A 15,966-nucleotide genomic window follows, 5' to 3' on the forward strand; every position below is an offset into this window, starting at 1 on the left:
CTTGGAAACGCTCACGGCTAGGATCGGATAAGATTTGCATATTTAGTGAGCTTCTGTTCTCTTGTCAGTTCACATGAGGGAGGGATTGTTTTGAAAGTGGCAACAGGAATGATTCTCTCGATCACAGGGCTCGTAAATGTCTTTATCAAACAAACAAGGATTTATTTCTCATCCACGTGCAATTGATTGGAATATTATTTTTGTGTTACTTGGCCTGCTGGATCGGTGGATATAAGAGTGAACCACACACACACACATGCATGCGCACCGATCAGGTCAATCAGGAAAGGAATGTTATATTTCACTATTTAAGATTCCTGGACATTAGTCTTTGCAAGCCCTAGGTGTCTGATCCCAAATCACAATGAACCAACAACAAAAAAAGTATTCTCTAGCCTGACACAGGGCCGGCGCTCCGCACACGCACATCACGCACTGTGCGTAGGGCACCAAGTGTTGAAGAAGTTGAATTCACCACATTAACTGCAGCAGTTGGTGCTGCTATGACTACGAACCACAACAGTCACATCTATGAGATCAATTCAATTTAATGAATCAATTTCATGTCAGATGATGTCACGTCAATTTCAAATGAGCGCAGAATACCGTCCGAATGGTGATATTGTATCATTAATGGTGATATTGTATTTATTATCCTAACACTTCTCTTCATGTGTTTTTGACCTACCATAGCTACTTACAATCTTATGCAATTAAGCATGCTTTCATTTCAATATTTGTGGCATCCAATAAAGAAATGTTGATTACAAAATAATCACAGAAACTGCAGCAATGATTTTAATATTAGTGTCAGGTAAGAGTACGATGCATGTCTAAATTGTATGGAAGTTTATTATAAACTTTATTATAAAATTTACTTATAATCTAGACTGGGTAAACCCAGCCTGATCTGCTGCCGATTTGACTTCGCCCTGCAACACAGTCTGAAAACCCGTACATTCATTTCTACTGCTTCTGTTACACTTTTGTGGGAACCAATAACAGACTTGCTTATCCACCTGGCACGCTATTGGCGGGTTTAACACGATGACGGATAGAGAAAAGATGGATCGTTGCTCATTGATCATGGCTCTTTTAGTCTGTTTAGTTGACTATCCAATTGCAAGCAGAGTCATTCAAATAATGCTCGTTGATCACGCCTCTTGTGCAGTAGAAAATACAGAGCAGACTCCCCAGACCAATGTTCAATCTTAAATTGAGCTTGGTCTGGTGATAGCCAGACAACTTATAAACTAGAAAATCATGTGAAATTGGCTTTTTAAATTAATTTGATTTATATCAGTAAATAATTTATTTAAAGACATATGTGTCTTTTGTAACACACACACACACACACACACACACACACACACACACACACACACACACACACACACACACACACACACACACACACACACACACACACACACACACACACACACACACACACACACACACACACACACACACACACACACACACACACACACACACACACACACACACACACACACACACACACACACACACACACACACACACACACACACACACACACACACACACACACACACACAATTTCAAGCATGCTATGTCTCAAAAACACCCAAAAAGATAATTAAACTTTAACACTTTGCCATAGCAACAGTATATAAAATATCAGGAATCCATTTGTATGTCTATAGCTGTCATGTTTCCACATTATACTGATGAAGAATACCCGAAAGTGCCCGAATAGTTGAAAAAACAGAATTGTCCTTAGAAGAACAAAAGGGCTCTGTGCTCTTTCAGGGCATGGGTCGTAACAATACATATCAAATCCAAATAACAATCACACAAAATAAAGGAACAGAAATTATAAAGTAGATTGTTTGAAATTGCACAAGAGAAGTCATGTATGTCAGGTGGTTCAACACTAGAACACTTCATACACTAGACTGTTTAGGATGCACATGTGTTTTCTCTAATGAAGAAGCATCAGTTAAACTACTGAGAAGTACACATGCTAAACTGTTTACCAATCAGTGGCCAATTTCAAACTACAATAGATGTTTTTCAACCATTTTTCAACAGACTTGCTAAACTCATGAAGGCCCATTCCTAAACCAAGCCCCCAGGGGATTAGAGCAAATCGGGGAAAGCGATTAAAATGCCGATTGTGGTTTGAAAACCCCCCCACTGATTGGGAAACACCCACTAGTGCTCTACAGAGATACACACCTGCATGATCTTGTGCTTATCAGGTACAAATCAATGTTAGTTCAACATCACTGTCTCCACTCGTGTGTGCTGTTGAATTTCATCAAAGTTTCCATGATCCAACATACTTTAAACATTGAAATGTCAATCTCAACCAAAATGATGGATCAAAACTCAACATTGTATCAATGTTACCATGCTGTCTGGGTAGTGAGGTAAAAGGTTTGGGGTCTGTCAGACCAAAAGAGCATGAAATAAAACATAACAAATAAACATTAAAAATACTCACTTTATCTAATTGGTGTTTAACTTGGTGTTACTAGATATGCCTTAATTCTTCCTGTCCTGGCATCTTGAATGTCACATGATTCACACATTGACCACCAACAGTTTAATTTAGAGTTTGGCTCCGACTTCATTTTTAAAAGCAGGAAATGCAATGCAGCCTAAATAATCACAAACTAGAACAACAGCATTAACAGCGTTATAATGTGCGACATTAAGAGATCAGAGATAACTGAAGTTATATATGATGTTGTGATGACTGAGACTGTGGAAATGGACAGAAGAGAAAGAGTGGAGAAGATGGATATCTATGAGAGTGCAGATACTGTGAGACATTATGATCTGAGGACAAACACAGAAAGACATCTGCCACTTCAGCACACAGGTAACATAATTCAGCGGATACACATTATAAAAGACGGACAGAGGTATTTTACTATCTCTTGTTTTATACTCAATTGCTTTGGTTTATCTTTTGAATCTGTCTTTACATTCTCTAAACTGCAAGTACAATTGTCAAAACTGTTTTATGGGACATCATGTCTGAAAAATGTAGTAATGTGAGATGTAGCCCACAGGATAAAATTCACCTGGCAATCCACCCTGGATATGTTTGTTACAGATGTCAGTTCACTTTTTCACTGAGCTTTATAGATTCATGTTTCATCAGAAGATAAATGTTTACAGGGAGAAGTCATAAAAGGAAAATGTACATATATAAAGTGCATTTTTATACCAATGTGTTATATTTGGTAAAACTTTATTTGGTTCCCTTTCTGAACATATAAATCACTTTGCAACTACTTGTCAATTACCTCTAATTAGAGTATTAGTAAATTGTCTGCTTAATATCTACTGACATTAATTTGATGCTCAACAGACATTCAACTAAGTACTAAGTACTCTACTAACACTCAGAGATAGTAGATAGAGGTGCAATGTTATAGTCAACAGAATGTGTTAAAGAAAGGGACCATCTAAATAAAATGAAACAGAATGTTTACATTTTAATGTCTACTTTTACACGAATATTGCCACAAAATTACATGCAGTTTCCGAACTTGATTGGTTGACTGGTAAGATTGTACCTATTTCATTACTTCATGGCAGGTTATTTGGCAATTTAGTGGACATTATCACTAACATACAATATTATTTAGTCAAGTCAAGTCACCTTTATTTATATAGCGCTTTTTACAATGCCAATTGTTTCAAAGCAGCGTCACAGTGTTAACAGGAAAATAATGCAAAGGAATTTGATTTGGCTGTACAGCTGCTCTGGAGAAAACAGCAATGTTATCTCATTTCAATTATCATATAATGTGAATGCGGGCAGATCGGTAATAGAGTTATAAATTTAAGTGTCTCCAACTGTGCAAGCCAAAAGCTAAAGGTGACGGTGCAGAGGAAGCAAAACTCCTTCAGGAACAGAATGGAGAAATAATTTTTTTTTGGGAGAAACCAGGCTCAGTCGGGGTGCCACTTCTCTTCTGGCCGACGAACAAACAGTGTATGATTATGATTCTGGCAACTTTAGAACTGACAGATTTTGATAATTAAATGGCTCACACAATGAAAGACTGTTTAGATGCTGGGAAGAGTGTGACAGTTTTACTAAGAATCAACTTGTTAGTTTTGTCCATGCTGCATTAAGATATTGTGTAGTAATTACTCTTTTACACAAAAACACTTATGTCAAAACCAACTACTTAAAAAATATATTCAAATTTGTTGTGAACAAGAAACAAAGATCTGAACTTAATGTTTTGAGAGATCTCATTTGAGAACCGAGCCAATTAAGGTGATTGTGGAAAAACTGTAAGAATAGAATTCACAAGACTGAAGTAGAAGTGTGAAGACTAAATTAAGCTTGTGTTTGTCGTCTTCAGGAAGTGTCTCAGTGAAGAACAGAAAGCACAGAGCAGTTGAAGTGTGTGTGTGTCTGCTGTGTGTTCTTCTGCTGACTGCTGTAATGGTGCTCTGTGTGTATTTCACCACTGAGAGAAACCAGTTACTAACCCACATCAATAATCTGACTGAGGAAAGATGCCAGATAATAACCAAATATGAGCAGATACTGAACCACATCAATAACCTGACTGAAGAAAACCCCCAGATAATAACCAAATATGAGCAGATACTGAACCACATCAATAACCTGACTGAAGAAAAACACCAGATAATAACCAAATATGAGCAGATAAAAAACAAGAATGATGAACTTCAGCATGGCCTTTATGAACACGGTAATGATGTTATATCCTCATTAAATAATTAAAAATTGACTTATATATCAAGTGTCTGTTTATTAAATTTATTTCAACATGGACGAAGATAAACTAATATCTAAACTTGTGTATTAACAGATCAGCGTGCTGACAACTTTAAATGGATTTACTACAACTTCAGTTTTTATTATTTTTCATCTGAGGGGAAGAGCTGGAGTGAGAGCAGACGAGACTGTCAACAGAGAGGAGCCGATATAGTGATCATAAACAGCAAAGAGGAACAAGTGAGTGAGAAAGAAAAGGATTTTGTGTTTGTTTGTGCACATTGATACATATCTGTTTTAACTACTGAGAGTTAGAAGAGAAAATTACTGTTCATTTAATTATTATTATTATTGTTATTACACATATATCATACAATGCATTACTGTTCTATCGTAACAGGAGTTTTTGAAGAATGTTGGTGGTGATAGTGATTTTTGGATTGGTCTGACAAAGACAGAGGGAGTGTGGAAATGGATTGATGGCACCACAATAACAAATGGGTGAGAGATCATTTATGGAAGCTTATGTGTAGCAATATTCAATGTGCAATACAATATGCAAAATGGCAATGCATTTCAGTATTTACATTTACATTTACATACCATGTGTGCAACATTTGGAGCAAAATGATCATTCAAACTGAATAATATAATTTACATTAGCTATTTCCTACACTAGTTTAACATATAATTTAAACATATATTTTAAGGCTTTATACGTTTCAAAATTAAAATTAAAATTAATTAAAGTAATGAATAGATGTGTTTTAACATGTTCAAGCAAAAATTGTAGAAAATGATCATCCAAATGTTATTTTTCTTAATTGCATTTACAATGCCAGTTAAGATACTTGCGATAGCATTTTCATAAAATGTCCTGTAATGAATGTAACAAAATTCAAAGTGGAATTGAAAATGCAATCTGAGGCGATCAAGTCTCCGCCCCTGCCCTGTCAATCACTTTATCAAGGCGGGGCCAGCTGCTGAAACATGGCGGCAGCAGAGCTTTGAGCGAGGCATTTACTCAAGGGGGTAATCTAGCGCTCGGAGAGCGTTCCACCCCTAGGGGCTGCCATTGCTAACCAAGCCATCACCTGCTGTTAGCATCCCATTGACTCCCATTCATTTTTGAGTCACTTTGACAGTGAATAACTTTACATCTGAGGCGTTTAAAGACTCCATTTGTCCATTGTATATTTCTAAAGAAACACGACAATGTATAAAAGGCTCCATTACCTTGTATCTTACACTATCGCCCCGCAGAAGCTGTTTTTGTAAAAATAGGCTAACGATTGCGTCATAACCAACGCGACCCTGTCGCACAGTTGAGAAATTACCGTATAGACCTGAGGAGACGCTCGCAGGCAATCTTTTACTGTCTATGAGACAGTCGGGGGGACGTGGAGACATGTCCTGGAGACTAGTCTGATAAAGTCAAGGGGGAAGAATGGGTAGAAGCCCATAGTGAGCCAAAAGCAACGGGAGAAAATATTTAAACAACGTGATTCAGCTTTCGCTTTCCACATCTACTAGAAGACCTCCAGCTGTCCGACAGGAGGCTCACGTCACATCTACGTCGTCAAGCTCAGTCTGAGCCTGCGCAGTTCGCTCAGCCATCAGGAAGTGAGTGCCCCTAGGTTGACTTCATTATTTCGCCGTAGACGTCAATGGGGTCGCTGTGTCCATTTCTTTTACTGTCTATGCATTTACTGCCAGATGAAGCAAGAACAGAGAAATGATCACACACGTCTGTCAGTGACTGTTCTGTTAGGCCTGCGACACACTGGCTGTGTGGTGTGAGCGTGGCGTTTCGGTTCATATGCTTTTTTTTGTCTTTGCACAACAAAAGTGTGTCTGACGTGGCGCTGCTGCTGCTGCTAGTTGATGTTCAGTGAAGACCTTTACTTCATGTTAAACATAAATATATAGCCTACTCATACAGCAAAGACATCGTCTGCAGTATTGATGGCAAAACATGCTACAAAATATTTTGTTCTTTATTGACAGGTGCAATATTTCAAAATCAATAATTATATATTTTTTCCAGTACAATTAGGCCTGTATCTGCATTTATGTTAACCTAGAGACTTTAATAACATCTAAACATCTTTTCCTATTCTATTTTGCCTGGAAGCGCTTCCAAATGCTTGCGTGTCACATGAAAAATTCAGATCTTATTTCAAACAATTCTCAAAACAAAAACAAAAATATAATTATTATAACAGTAATGTTTTACTGATTTAAAGTAAACCTATTTTATTTGGGTAATCAGCAAAAATTACATCCAGTTCAACATATATATAAATCAAATTGTGTTGCAATATTGTCCTGTTTAACCCTGTGAAGTTGCTTTGAAACAATCGTCATTGTAAAAGAGGTTCTATTTCTAGCATGCATGCTTTTTCAGTGCGGCTCTAGATGCGCATGAGCTGTGTGTGTCACGCAGACAGTGTGCAAGCTCTAAACTGTTAACATTAGCCCGACAAGCCAGACACACATCAAGATGTTGGGTCTAGGAACTCACTAGCCTGGATGCCAGCCGAACTCAGCCCCGCCCACAACATTTGAGCTCAGGCAGTTCAGTCTGGACTTGATCCATAGAGGAGTACTTATGCCCAAACAGAAACTGTTCGGACCAATGAAATCATCAGGGCGGGCTTTAGATGATGATGGACAGATGATAAACAGTAACATAATCATCCACGTCATCAAAGGTACTTGGTTGAATTTGTTCAGATCCCTAACAAAGAACTTGTTCGTTTATGCATTCACCTCTCTTGTTTCTCTCTGAAATGAGGATCATGTTGGTAAGGACTCTATGTGTTATTAAATGCGGTAGCTCAAACAGTAGAGTGTGGCGCTATAGCAACGCCAAGGTCATGGGTTCAATTCCCAGGGAAAGCAAGAACTGACAAAAATGTAAAATGCGTACCTTAAAATGCAATGTAAGTCTGCCAAATGCATAAATGTAAAAAAAAAAATTACAACACCGGCAAAGATCGTTTATTCCAGCGTGCGTGCAGTCAGGGTTGCCAAGTTTTTACAACAAAACCCTCCAACTGTTAGGCCAAAACAATAGCTTCTTGGGGGGGTTCTCCAGAAACAAAATTGTGTTTTGGGGGGTAAAATGTGTGTTATTTTAGCAAGGTTTCCTGCTAAAATTCACATTCCTGCCTGGGTCTATATATCACATGATTGAGGTCGCTTCAATCCGCAGACTTGGAAAACCGCAGACTTGGCAACACAGTGCAGTTGAGTTCTGTTGACATTTGACAACTAACGTTATGCGTCGCTTCGTTGCTCTGATTGGTTGTCGGTCTATCCAATTGATGTCTTTCCTGGTTCGGGTGAAACACGCCCCATAATCACAGCCCAATGGAGCAGTTTCAGATCATATTCTGACTAGAATTGATAATGACCATGTCAGGCTAGGAACTCACCATTGCCAGGGCTCAATCTGAGGGGTGGGATAAATGGTTGTCTGTCAAATTACCTCTGCTAGTTGATAGATTAAACTTTCGCCGTATCCGGTCTGCACATCTTCCCTTCTTAAGAATGATTTCAGTGCTGTTCTTTGTTCTTTTCTCAAAGAAAAGCTTGACTGCTTTTTCAAATTATTTTTAATTGAAAATGTTCTTCAGGTTTATTTTTTTAACATTAAGTATAGCCAAATTAAGTTTGGAAACAATAAGTTGTATTTATAATGTAACACTTAACTTACTTTAAACACTTACTTTTTAACAGTTTAAATGTTTTTTTTCATACATAATATATATATATATATATATATATATATATATATATATATATATATATATATATATATATATATATAGAGAGAGAGAGAGAGAGAGAGAGAGAGAGAGAGAGAGAGAGAGAGAGAGAGAGAAAATTTAAAATTTTCTAGAAATAGAAAATTTTCTATTTTTACCATTCTTTGTGGTGTTGTTTAATGCATAAATTATATTAATAAAATCTGTAGTCCATCTAGATGGTGATGGGTGTTATTATTATTTTTTATAATAATAGGCCTAATTATAATAATAATAATTTCTATTCACAAAAATAACTGGTGATGTCTAAACCCATCTTTTAAATCTAAGCATGTTGGTCTGATGTCAACAGGTGCTGGAGGTGTGATGTATATTTTCTTGGCACACTTTGGGCCTCTTATCATTTGAGTATCATTTAAACGCCACAGCCTCATATTGTTGCTGTCCATGTCCATCCCTTAATGACCTCGGATTTTCCAGTCTCGCTACCGCAAAAATATAGGCGATGTTAACTTCTCCCGCCAGCGACATACAAGTTTTGTCCCGCTCCTGCCCGCATAAAAATAGGCTATACATTATTTTCTGTATGTCTAAAAATGCCATCATATGGTTTCAAGTTACTAGCCTACACATTCCCGCATAAACGCTCCCAATAAATTACTTTTTATTAAAGCATCAATATTTACAAACCCTTTTTAACAGAAAAGCAATAGGCTGCCGCGTGCTGGTTTGGCATGGTAATGCGCGTGTGCAAAGTGCGCTCCCTAATCAGGATGTAGACTGCTGGAACGGGAGATTTTTACAATGTTAAAAACATTAGCAGTTGTGAAGTTTTAAATAAATAAAGTTTTATTTTGGGGGCGGGGGGGGGGGGGGGGGGGGGAATAAAAAATATTATTATTAGGACTCTTATTGTAATAAATAACACCCATCACCATCCAGATGGACTACACATCATTTTTTAAATATAATTTATGCATTAAACAACAATCAGAATTGTAAAAAGAGAGAAAAATACAACCATACTGATATAGCATACAATAATCATGGACAGCTTGTGCAAGATTGCCAAATTTCACCATAAAATCATGCAGTGAAGTGTCCTGTGTGCTTCACTATCACCATATGGCATCCAGTGCTGTGATTTAAAAAAAATATATACATGAAAACACATCACTGCCAAAAGTTTTTGCCCAAACTTCAACGGGCCGTTTAAATGATTAAAACTCTCCATACACACTGCTTATGCCCTGCCAGAGCACTGCTTGCGTGTGTGGTGTGAAGCCGGCGTAACTCAGCGTTCACACCGCTGGCGGCGAGAGCATCAAGGTGGCTGTAAGTCATTCATTTTCAATGGGAGAGCGGCGCGTCATGGACGAATGTACATTTCCAGAAGAAAATGTTAGTGGTGCTTGCCGTGGCAAAACTCGGGACCCGGTTGCTAGTTGTGTATACTGGTTTCTCACCCAAAACAAAAGAGCCCACCCTCATGTCTGTATGATGTTCTGGTGCTGATATATGGCTTATGTTGCTAGGGCGTTGCTAGGCAGTTGCTAATGTATTCTGGGTGGTTGCTAGGGTGTTCTGGGTGGTTGCTAGGGCGTTGCTTGGTGGTTGCTAGGGTATTCTGGCTGGTTGTTAGGCGGTTGCTAAGGGGTTCTGGGTGGTTGCTAGGCGTTGCAAGGATGTTCCTAAGGTATTCTAGATGGTTGCTAGGCGGTTGCTAGGATGTTTTGGTTGGCTGCTAGGTGGTTGCTAAGGTGTTCTGGGTGGTTGCTTTGGTGTTGCAAGGAAGTTTTTAGTTGTCACAGTTGGTTACTACTGAGTGTTTATAGAGTTCTTACTGTTTTTAGCCTGATTTAGCACTTAGCTAATTGCCCTTCATTGCTGGCATGTGTAACATGTTAGAAGTCCAGTTTGCTAGCATGAGTCAAAAGACCCAACGTCTTTAGTGCCTTTATGGGTCTTGAGAGAGGAAATTACTTGTGTCAGGCCTTTCTGAGCCATCGGATTTCAACACAAATATCTTAATTTGTGTTCCGAAGATGAACGGAGGTCCTACAGGTGTCGAATGACCGTTAAGTTCATCCATGCAGCAAGATGTTTCAAAAAGTGTTGGGTACATGTCACACCCGTCCCACCCGCAAATTACACCTATGAAGAAAACGATGATCAGGGATGCACACTTACTTCAATATTACAGAGACAGGATTCGGTGGTCAAACGGTTCATTGAATAAGTCCAATGATAATAGCTTACTGTAAAACCACAGCTGCACAGACACGGAGTGTAAATACATCTTCAGAAAATTATGAAAAATGCCAATGTATTTGAAGAATACAACTTCAAGAATAAAATGGTAAGATTTGCACATTTCCTTTTTAAAATAGCCTACTTTTTTGGTTGCCATCGGGGTACTTTTACCAAAGTAAATATATCTGGTTATCTGTAGCCTCATTTTAAGATGAAAATTCACAATACAAACTTAAATGTTTGCAATTCAAGAATGCTTTCGAATATAGACATAAGTTTGTTCTCATTCTAAAGAAGACAGTCAGCAGATTATTGCTCAAGTGAAATCACTTTAAAAATATAAAAGTATAAAAACGTTATGGAAGTTTAAATTTACTGTAAATCAAATATACTGTACTATATATTTATAATTTTATATAAAAATACATGTTACAAAATCATTTGTACTCTCAAAGTAATATCAAATCAAAGCCGTATGTCTAATCAATGTGTGTTCCAAATTTGAAGTTGATATCACAAAAATTTTAGTTCCCATTAGATTTTGTTTATGCGCTGTACCACACATAGCCACCGAGTGTCATTGAAATTCATAGATTTTTTTTATGCAAACTCCTGTATCAAATGCATAGGCGTAATTTACGGGTGGGACATGTCCCCACCACTTTTTTTAAAAACAGCTTGCTTCACGAATGAACCTAACTAATACAAACAAAACATCTCTGGTTAACTAGAAGAGTATCATTTTGTTTGTTTGTTAAATAAGAGGCGATCTGGCGCTCGTTGCCGCTGTTATCAGTGACGCAGATTTCTCTCGCGGCTCGTGCAGTCTTCACACAGATGAGCGCTTTAATCTAACGCTTTACGCCATTGCAGACTTTCTATTGTTCCGGTCAGATCACGAAACAAAATGCACAAAAACTCTCCCTGCTCTTGATGTACTGATGATATTCGGTTTTGATGAGAAAAAAAATAGGCTACGAGGGCAGATTAAAAACAAGTTTAAAAGACTAGACCAGGGATTATAAGCAAAGAATGCAAATCTATATGTCTTTATTCACGTGAAAATTCTTGGCACAACGCTATATTGTGTTTAGATTCAATAATTAAACAAGATTTATATCAATAAATTAACTATTTAATTGATTTCCGGACATCTTAATACTAATTTTTCTGCAATTGTTAGTGTACATATTTTACATCTGATAAAACATTGTATCAGCAATGCAACCCCCCTTAAGATGCCATATAGTGCGTATCATATGCACGCAAAAAACTGCCTATATGTACCAAAAAGCTCATTTTGACGTATGAGCGCCCCTTATACATCAAAATGAGCTTTGGCGTGCATATAGTATGCAGTTTTTCACGTGCATATGATACGCAATTTATGTCCCACCCACTTTTTAAAACAAAGTTACGCCACTGATCAAATGTATATATTTTTGTCCAAATAACCCAAAACAGTTGGCAGATATAGAACCGTGAGACCTTTCCGACAATAAGCGTTTTGTCAAGATTAGAAAAGTGTTTTTTTATAAAGTAGTTAAATAAATGTTGTAATATGAAACACCCACTATAGGGGAGGAGCCTGCTAGAAGAATTTATAGCACCGTTTCCATGGTAACCCAAGGTCCGATTTCAAAATGGGTTTTCACCAAGCGGCAACCTCCCGCGATCTCTCTTGAAGCCAATACGGAAGTAATGTAAACTGCAATTCCTCAACTGGCCACTAGGGACAGGCTCCAGAAGGGAGCAGAATCTCATTGAGCCCCATGTTAAAATTCTCAACTTTAAAGCAGAAAAAAACATGTTTACAGCCTGGTACAAATTGTGGTTTTGGCTTATAAGGCTAATTTTGATCTTCATGACAACTCTGAGGGGGGTGAATTTTTTTATAACTCATTCGTTTCCGTTATATAAAGCCTTAAGGTTCTGCATAATTAAGGGCGTGGTTACAAGTGGATAGCCATTTATCCGCCGTCTATAGTCATTGCGTCACCTCAGCTCCGCGCACATCCCGCCTTTTTGCCCATTTTCTGTTATCCGGGAGTGACACGCGTTGACTCGCTCACAAGATGGCGACGCCCAGCTCGCCCCTACTTTAAGCTTCAGAACGGCTTATCAGAATCCTATGGGTGACGTCACGGACGCTACGTCCATATTTTTTTACAGTCTATGGTTTTCACAGGCTGAATCTTGAATTTGTAACCTTTCGAATGATATATAATTTGTCAACATTAGATTAGAATAAATATATGATATAATTGATTTAAAAAGGCAGTGGCAAATGGGCCCACCGGTGGGCCAGTGACAGTTAACAGGTACTGAGATTCACCACTGGTGATGGACCATGCGTTATACTCGTAGCTAAACAGCGACTGGCTGAACTGAGCAGCCAGCCAAGCGTCAGTAATCACCCCGTCGTGATCACGTTCATTTGACAGCTTTAATTGTGAGAAACCCCACTAAAACGGCAATTATACAAAATAATAGGTTCCTATGCTTATATAACAATAAAATAATGTATTTCCCTGCTGCTACAGTGACAGAGAACACGTTGTACTCAAGGGGGTAATCTAGAATGGGCTGTATAGAGATCTGGGGGTAGTCCGCAGAATTGGCAGATGAGGCGTAGGTGAGAAGCAAACCAGGCTCTAGACATTGGTTTCCCCGCCTGTGTGACAAACAGCGGCTCCTGCAGACCAGCACTAGGACGGTATAAGTAGGTCAGCATGGAAATTAGAGGACAAAAGACAAAGTGTTAGACTCAGAGATGTATACGACTACGCCTTCACCATTTCTATCAGTTTTGGAGTGTTTCAGAAACAATGTGAAATGGTGGTCATAAATTGAAACATCAGAAATGGTTAGATTATTATTTGGTTCAAAGGAATACGTACGTGAAGAAAATTCACCACCCCTTAGAAAACCAAAAAAAGCTCTGAGAATAACTGTTTCTATTAATTGATCAGTGTAAGGTCCAAAACACCCATTCTGTAATTGAGATATGATTTTTTTAACCAAAGGTAAAGTAAAAGGAAGACGTTTAGGCTATCATTGCCTTGTGGTGACTGTTTTTTGAGGCCGTTCAGCAAAAGGCTGAATGGATTGGTTTTCCAAAATACTGGAAGCAGATTGATCCAGGCAGTGCAGATTAAATTGGATGCCAGCGACCGTACTTTTGATGGAAGAAGGCTGCAGTCTCCGATCCTCAAAGCAGTGGACTATAAAAGCACTAATACACAATATATTGACAGGCATTGCAGCTACAGATAAAGAAGCACAAAAAGTGATGAAATAAGACCATGCTGAATCATGTGATTTTAATGTAGAGCTAGCCAGACCCCATCGCATGTACTGCGTGGCAGAGTGCACATAGGATTGGAGAGGATTTCTTAATCTAGAATGGTTTGGCTGAACGGAGGGCATTCCAGACTCGTTTGGGCTGCAGCTGGACACAGGAGATGAAATTTCTAAAAATTAAAACGAGACAAAGAATCGGCCATTTGATTATTGAAACCCGGGGATATGCTTTGCGCGAAAATGATAATTCCCAAAATTGACAGCCATGTAAGACATCTCATGAATCTATTGATGAATGGAACAGATGAACGCCCCTTATTAATGATATGAACCATACCTTCGTTGTCGCAGAAAAACAGAATTCGCTTCCTAGCCCAATGTTTACTCCAGATAATGCATGCATCTATAATAGGATACAACTCTAAAAGGGCTGTCGAATAGTCGCCTACAGGTAAAGACCACAATTCTTCTGGCCAGGCGCACGCAAACCATTCATTTTTGAAAACCCCTCCAAACCCTATGGAAGGCACGACATCCGTATAGAGATTAAGAGCTAAAGACGATTCCATGAAATCATTAAGAAAAAAGGAAATACCATTTCACTTATCTAGGAGCAGAGACCAAAATTTTAGCTCAGATCTACATCCTGCGTCCAAGAACCGCTGTTTTGTGGATTATTTATTGACTGGTCTTGTTCATGGTTTTTTTTGCTGGTCTGCTGCATATGCCTGCTGTGCCATTCTGTTGCAATAACTTATTTTCTGCGTCGCAGGAGCTGGAAATCGTGGATTTCGACTAGTGTAGGCAATAGCAAACGTAAATATTATATATATATATATATATATATATATATATATATATATATATATTATTCATTTGAATGATCATTTTGCTCCAAATGTTGCACATGTGGTATATAAATGTAAATTTAAATACTGAAATGCATTGCCATTTTGCATATTGCATTGCAAATTGAATATTGCTACACTTAAGCTTCCATAATCACTGAATTTAACTGATCATTAGTCAGAATTTCTCTATTGTGAGTAGTATGATATCATAATCATAACTGACTCTACTGGGAATCAAACTGTTTTCTTCATTGTTGTTTCAGGTACTGGAGTTCTCAGTCCCCACAGTATCAAAATTCATATTGTGCTCGTATAACTTCATCAGGTTTGAATGATTGGCCATGTAATTTTTTTGCTAAATGGATCTGCAAGAGAACAATTTTAAAATCACTCATTACGTAAAATAAATATGTACATACAGTGAAATAAACCCGTCATATTTTTGAAAAGCAGTGGTTTTGCTTCGTAATTCTATGTATATCACTGAACAGTTCAAGTTATTTTAAAACCACACATTACATGAAATACATTTCTTTATAAGATTCATATGCAGCTTAAACTGGAAATCCAATCTATATTATGTAAATTAGAGATGAAGATAAATTGATCCAGTCCATTAAAGTCTCTAGATATGCTCATGAGAAAGGCTCAGTGTTCTGGTGTCTCATCATAAAGAAGGTCTTCAGCAGTTTTCTCTCCCTGCTGGTGATATCAAGAGCAATCACGGCCAGCAGACAGACGGACGGTCCCTCATTCTCCCGTGACTCTAGTGATAGATGGATCATCGCGGATGTGTATTTGTCTTTCCTCATCAAAACCTCAGACTCTTAAACACTGCAACTCAATTACAGAAGCTTTACTCTACTTTAGTAGAGTAAAGCTTCTGTAATTTTAGAGCTTTACTCTAATACTTAATATTAAAAAGTGTCATCCAAGGTCATAGTCCATACCAGGCAGAGGGTCAAGCACATATAATCAGTCCAAATACAGCACATACACTTTCAAATTTAAGAAAAACAAGAACTGC

At 38.0% G+C, this 15,966-nt stretch overlaps 1 protein-coding gene across 1 annotated transcript; it reads left to right on the top strand.

Annotated features, from left to right (window-relative positions):
• The first annotated feature begins 2,742 nt into the window (after positions 1-2,742).
• LOC137063163 (CD209 antigen-like protein C) lies at positions 2,743-15,341 on the top strand. The gene is made up of 5 exons (XM_067434231.1): positions 2,743-2,872; positions 4,377-4,733; positions 4,854-4,999; positions 5,160-5,260; positions 15,203-15,341. The coding sequence occupies exons 1-5, from the start codon at positions 2,743-2,745 to the stop codon at positions 15,339-15,341; spliced, it is 873 nt and encodes a 290-aa protein (XP_067290332.1).
• Positions 15,342-15,966: the final 625 nt, after the last annotated feature.

The sequence above is a fragment of the Pseudorasbora parva genome, chromosome 23 (genome assembly GCF_024679245.1).
Source record: "Pseudorasbora parva isolate DD20220531a chromosome 23, ASM2467924v1, whole genome shotgun sequence".
Taxonomy (NCBI): domain Eukaryota; kingdom Metazoa; phylum Chordata; class Actinopteri; order Cypriniformes; family Gobionidae; genus Pseudorasbora; species Pseudorasbora parva.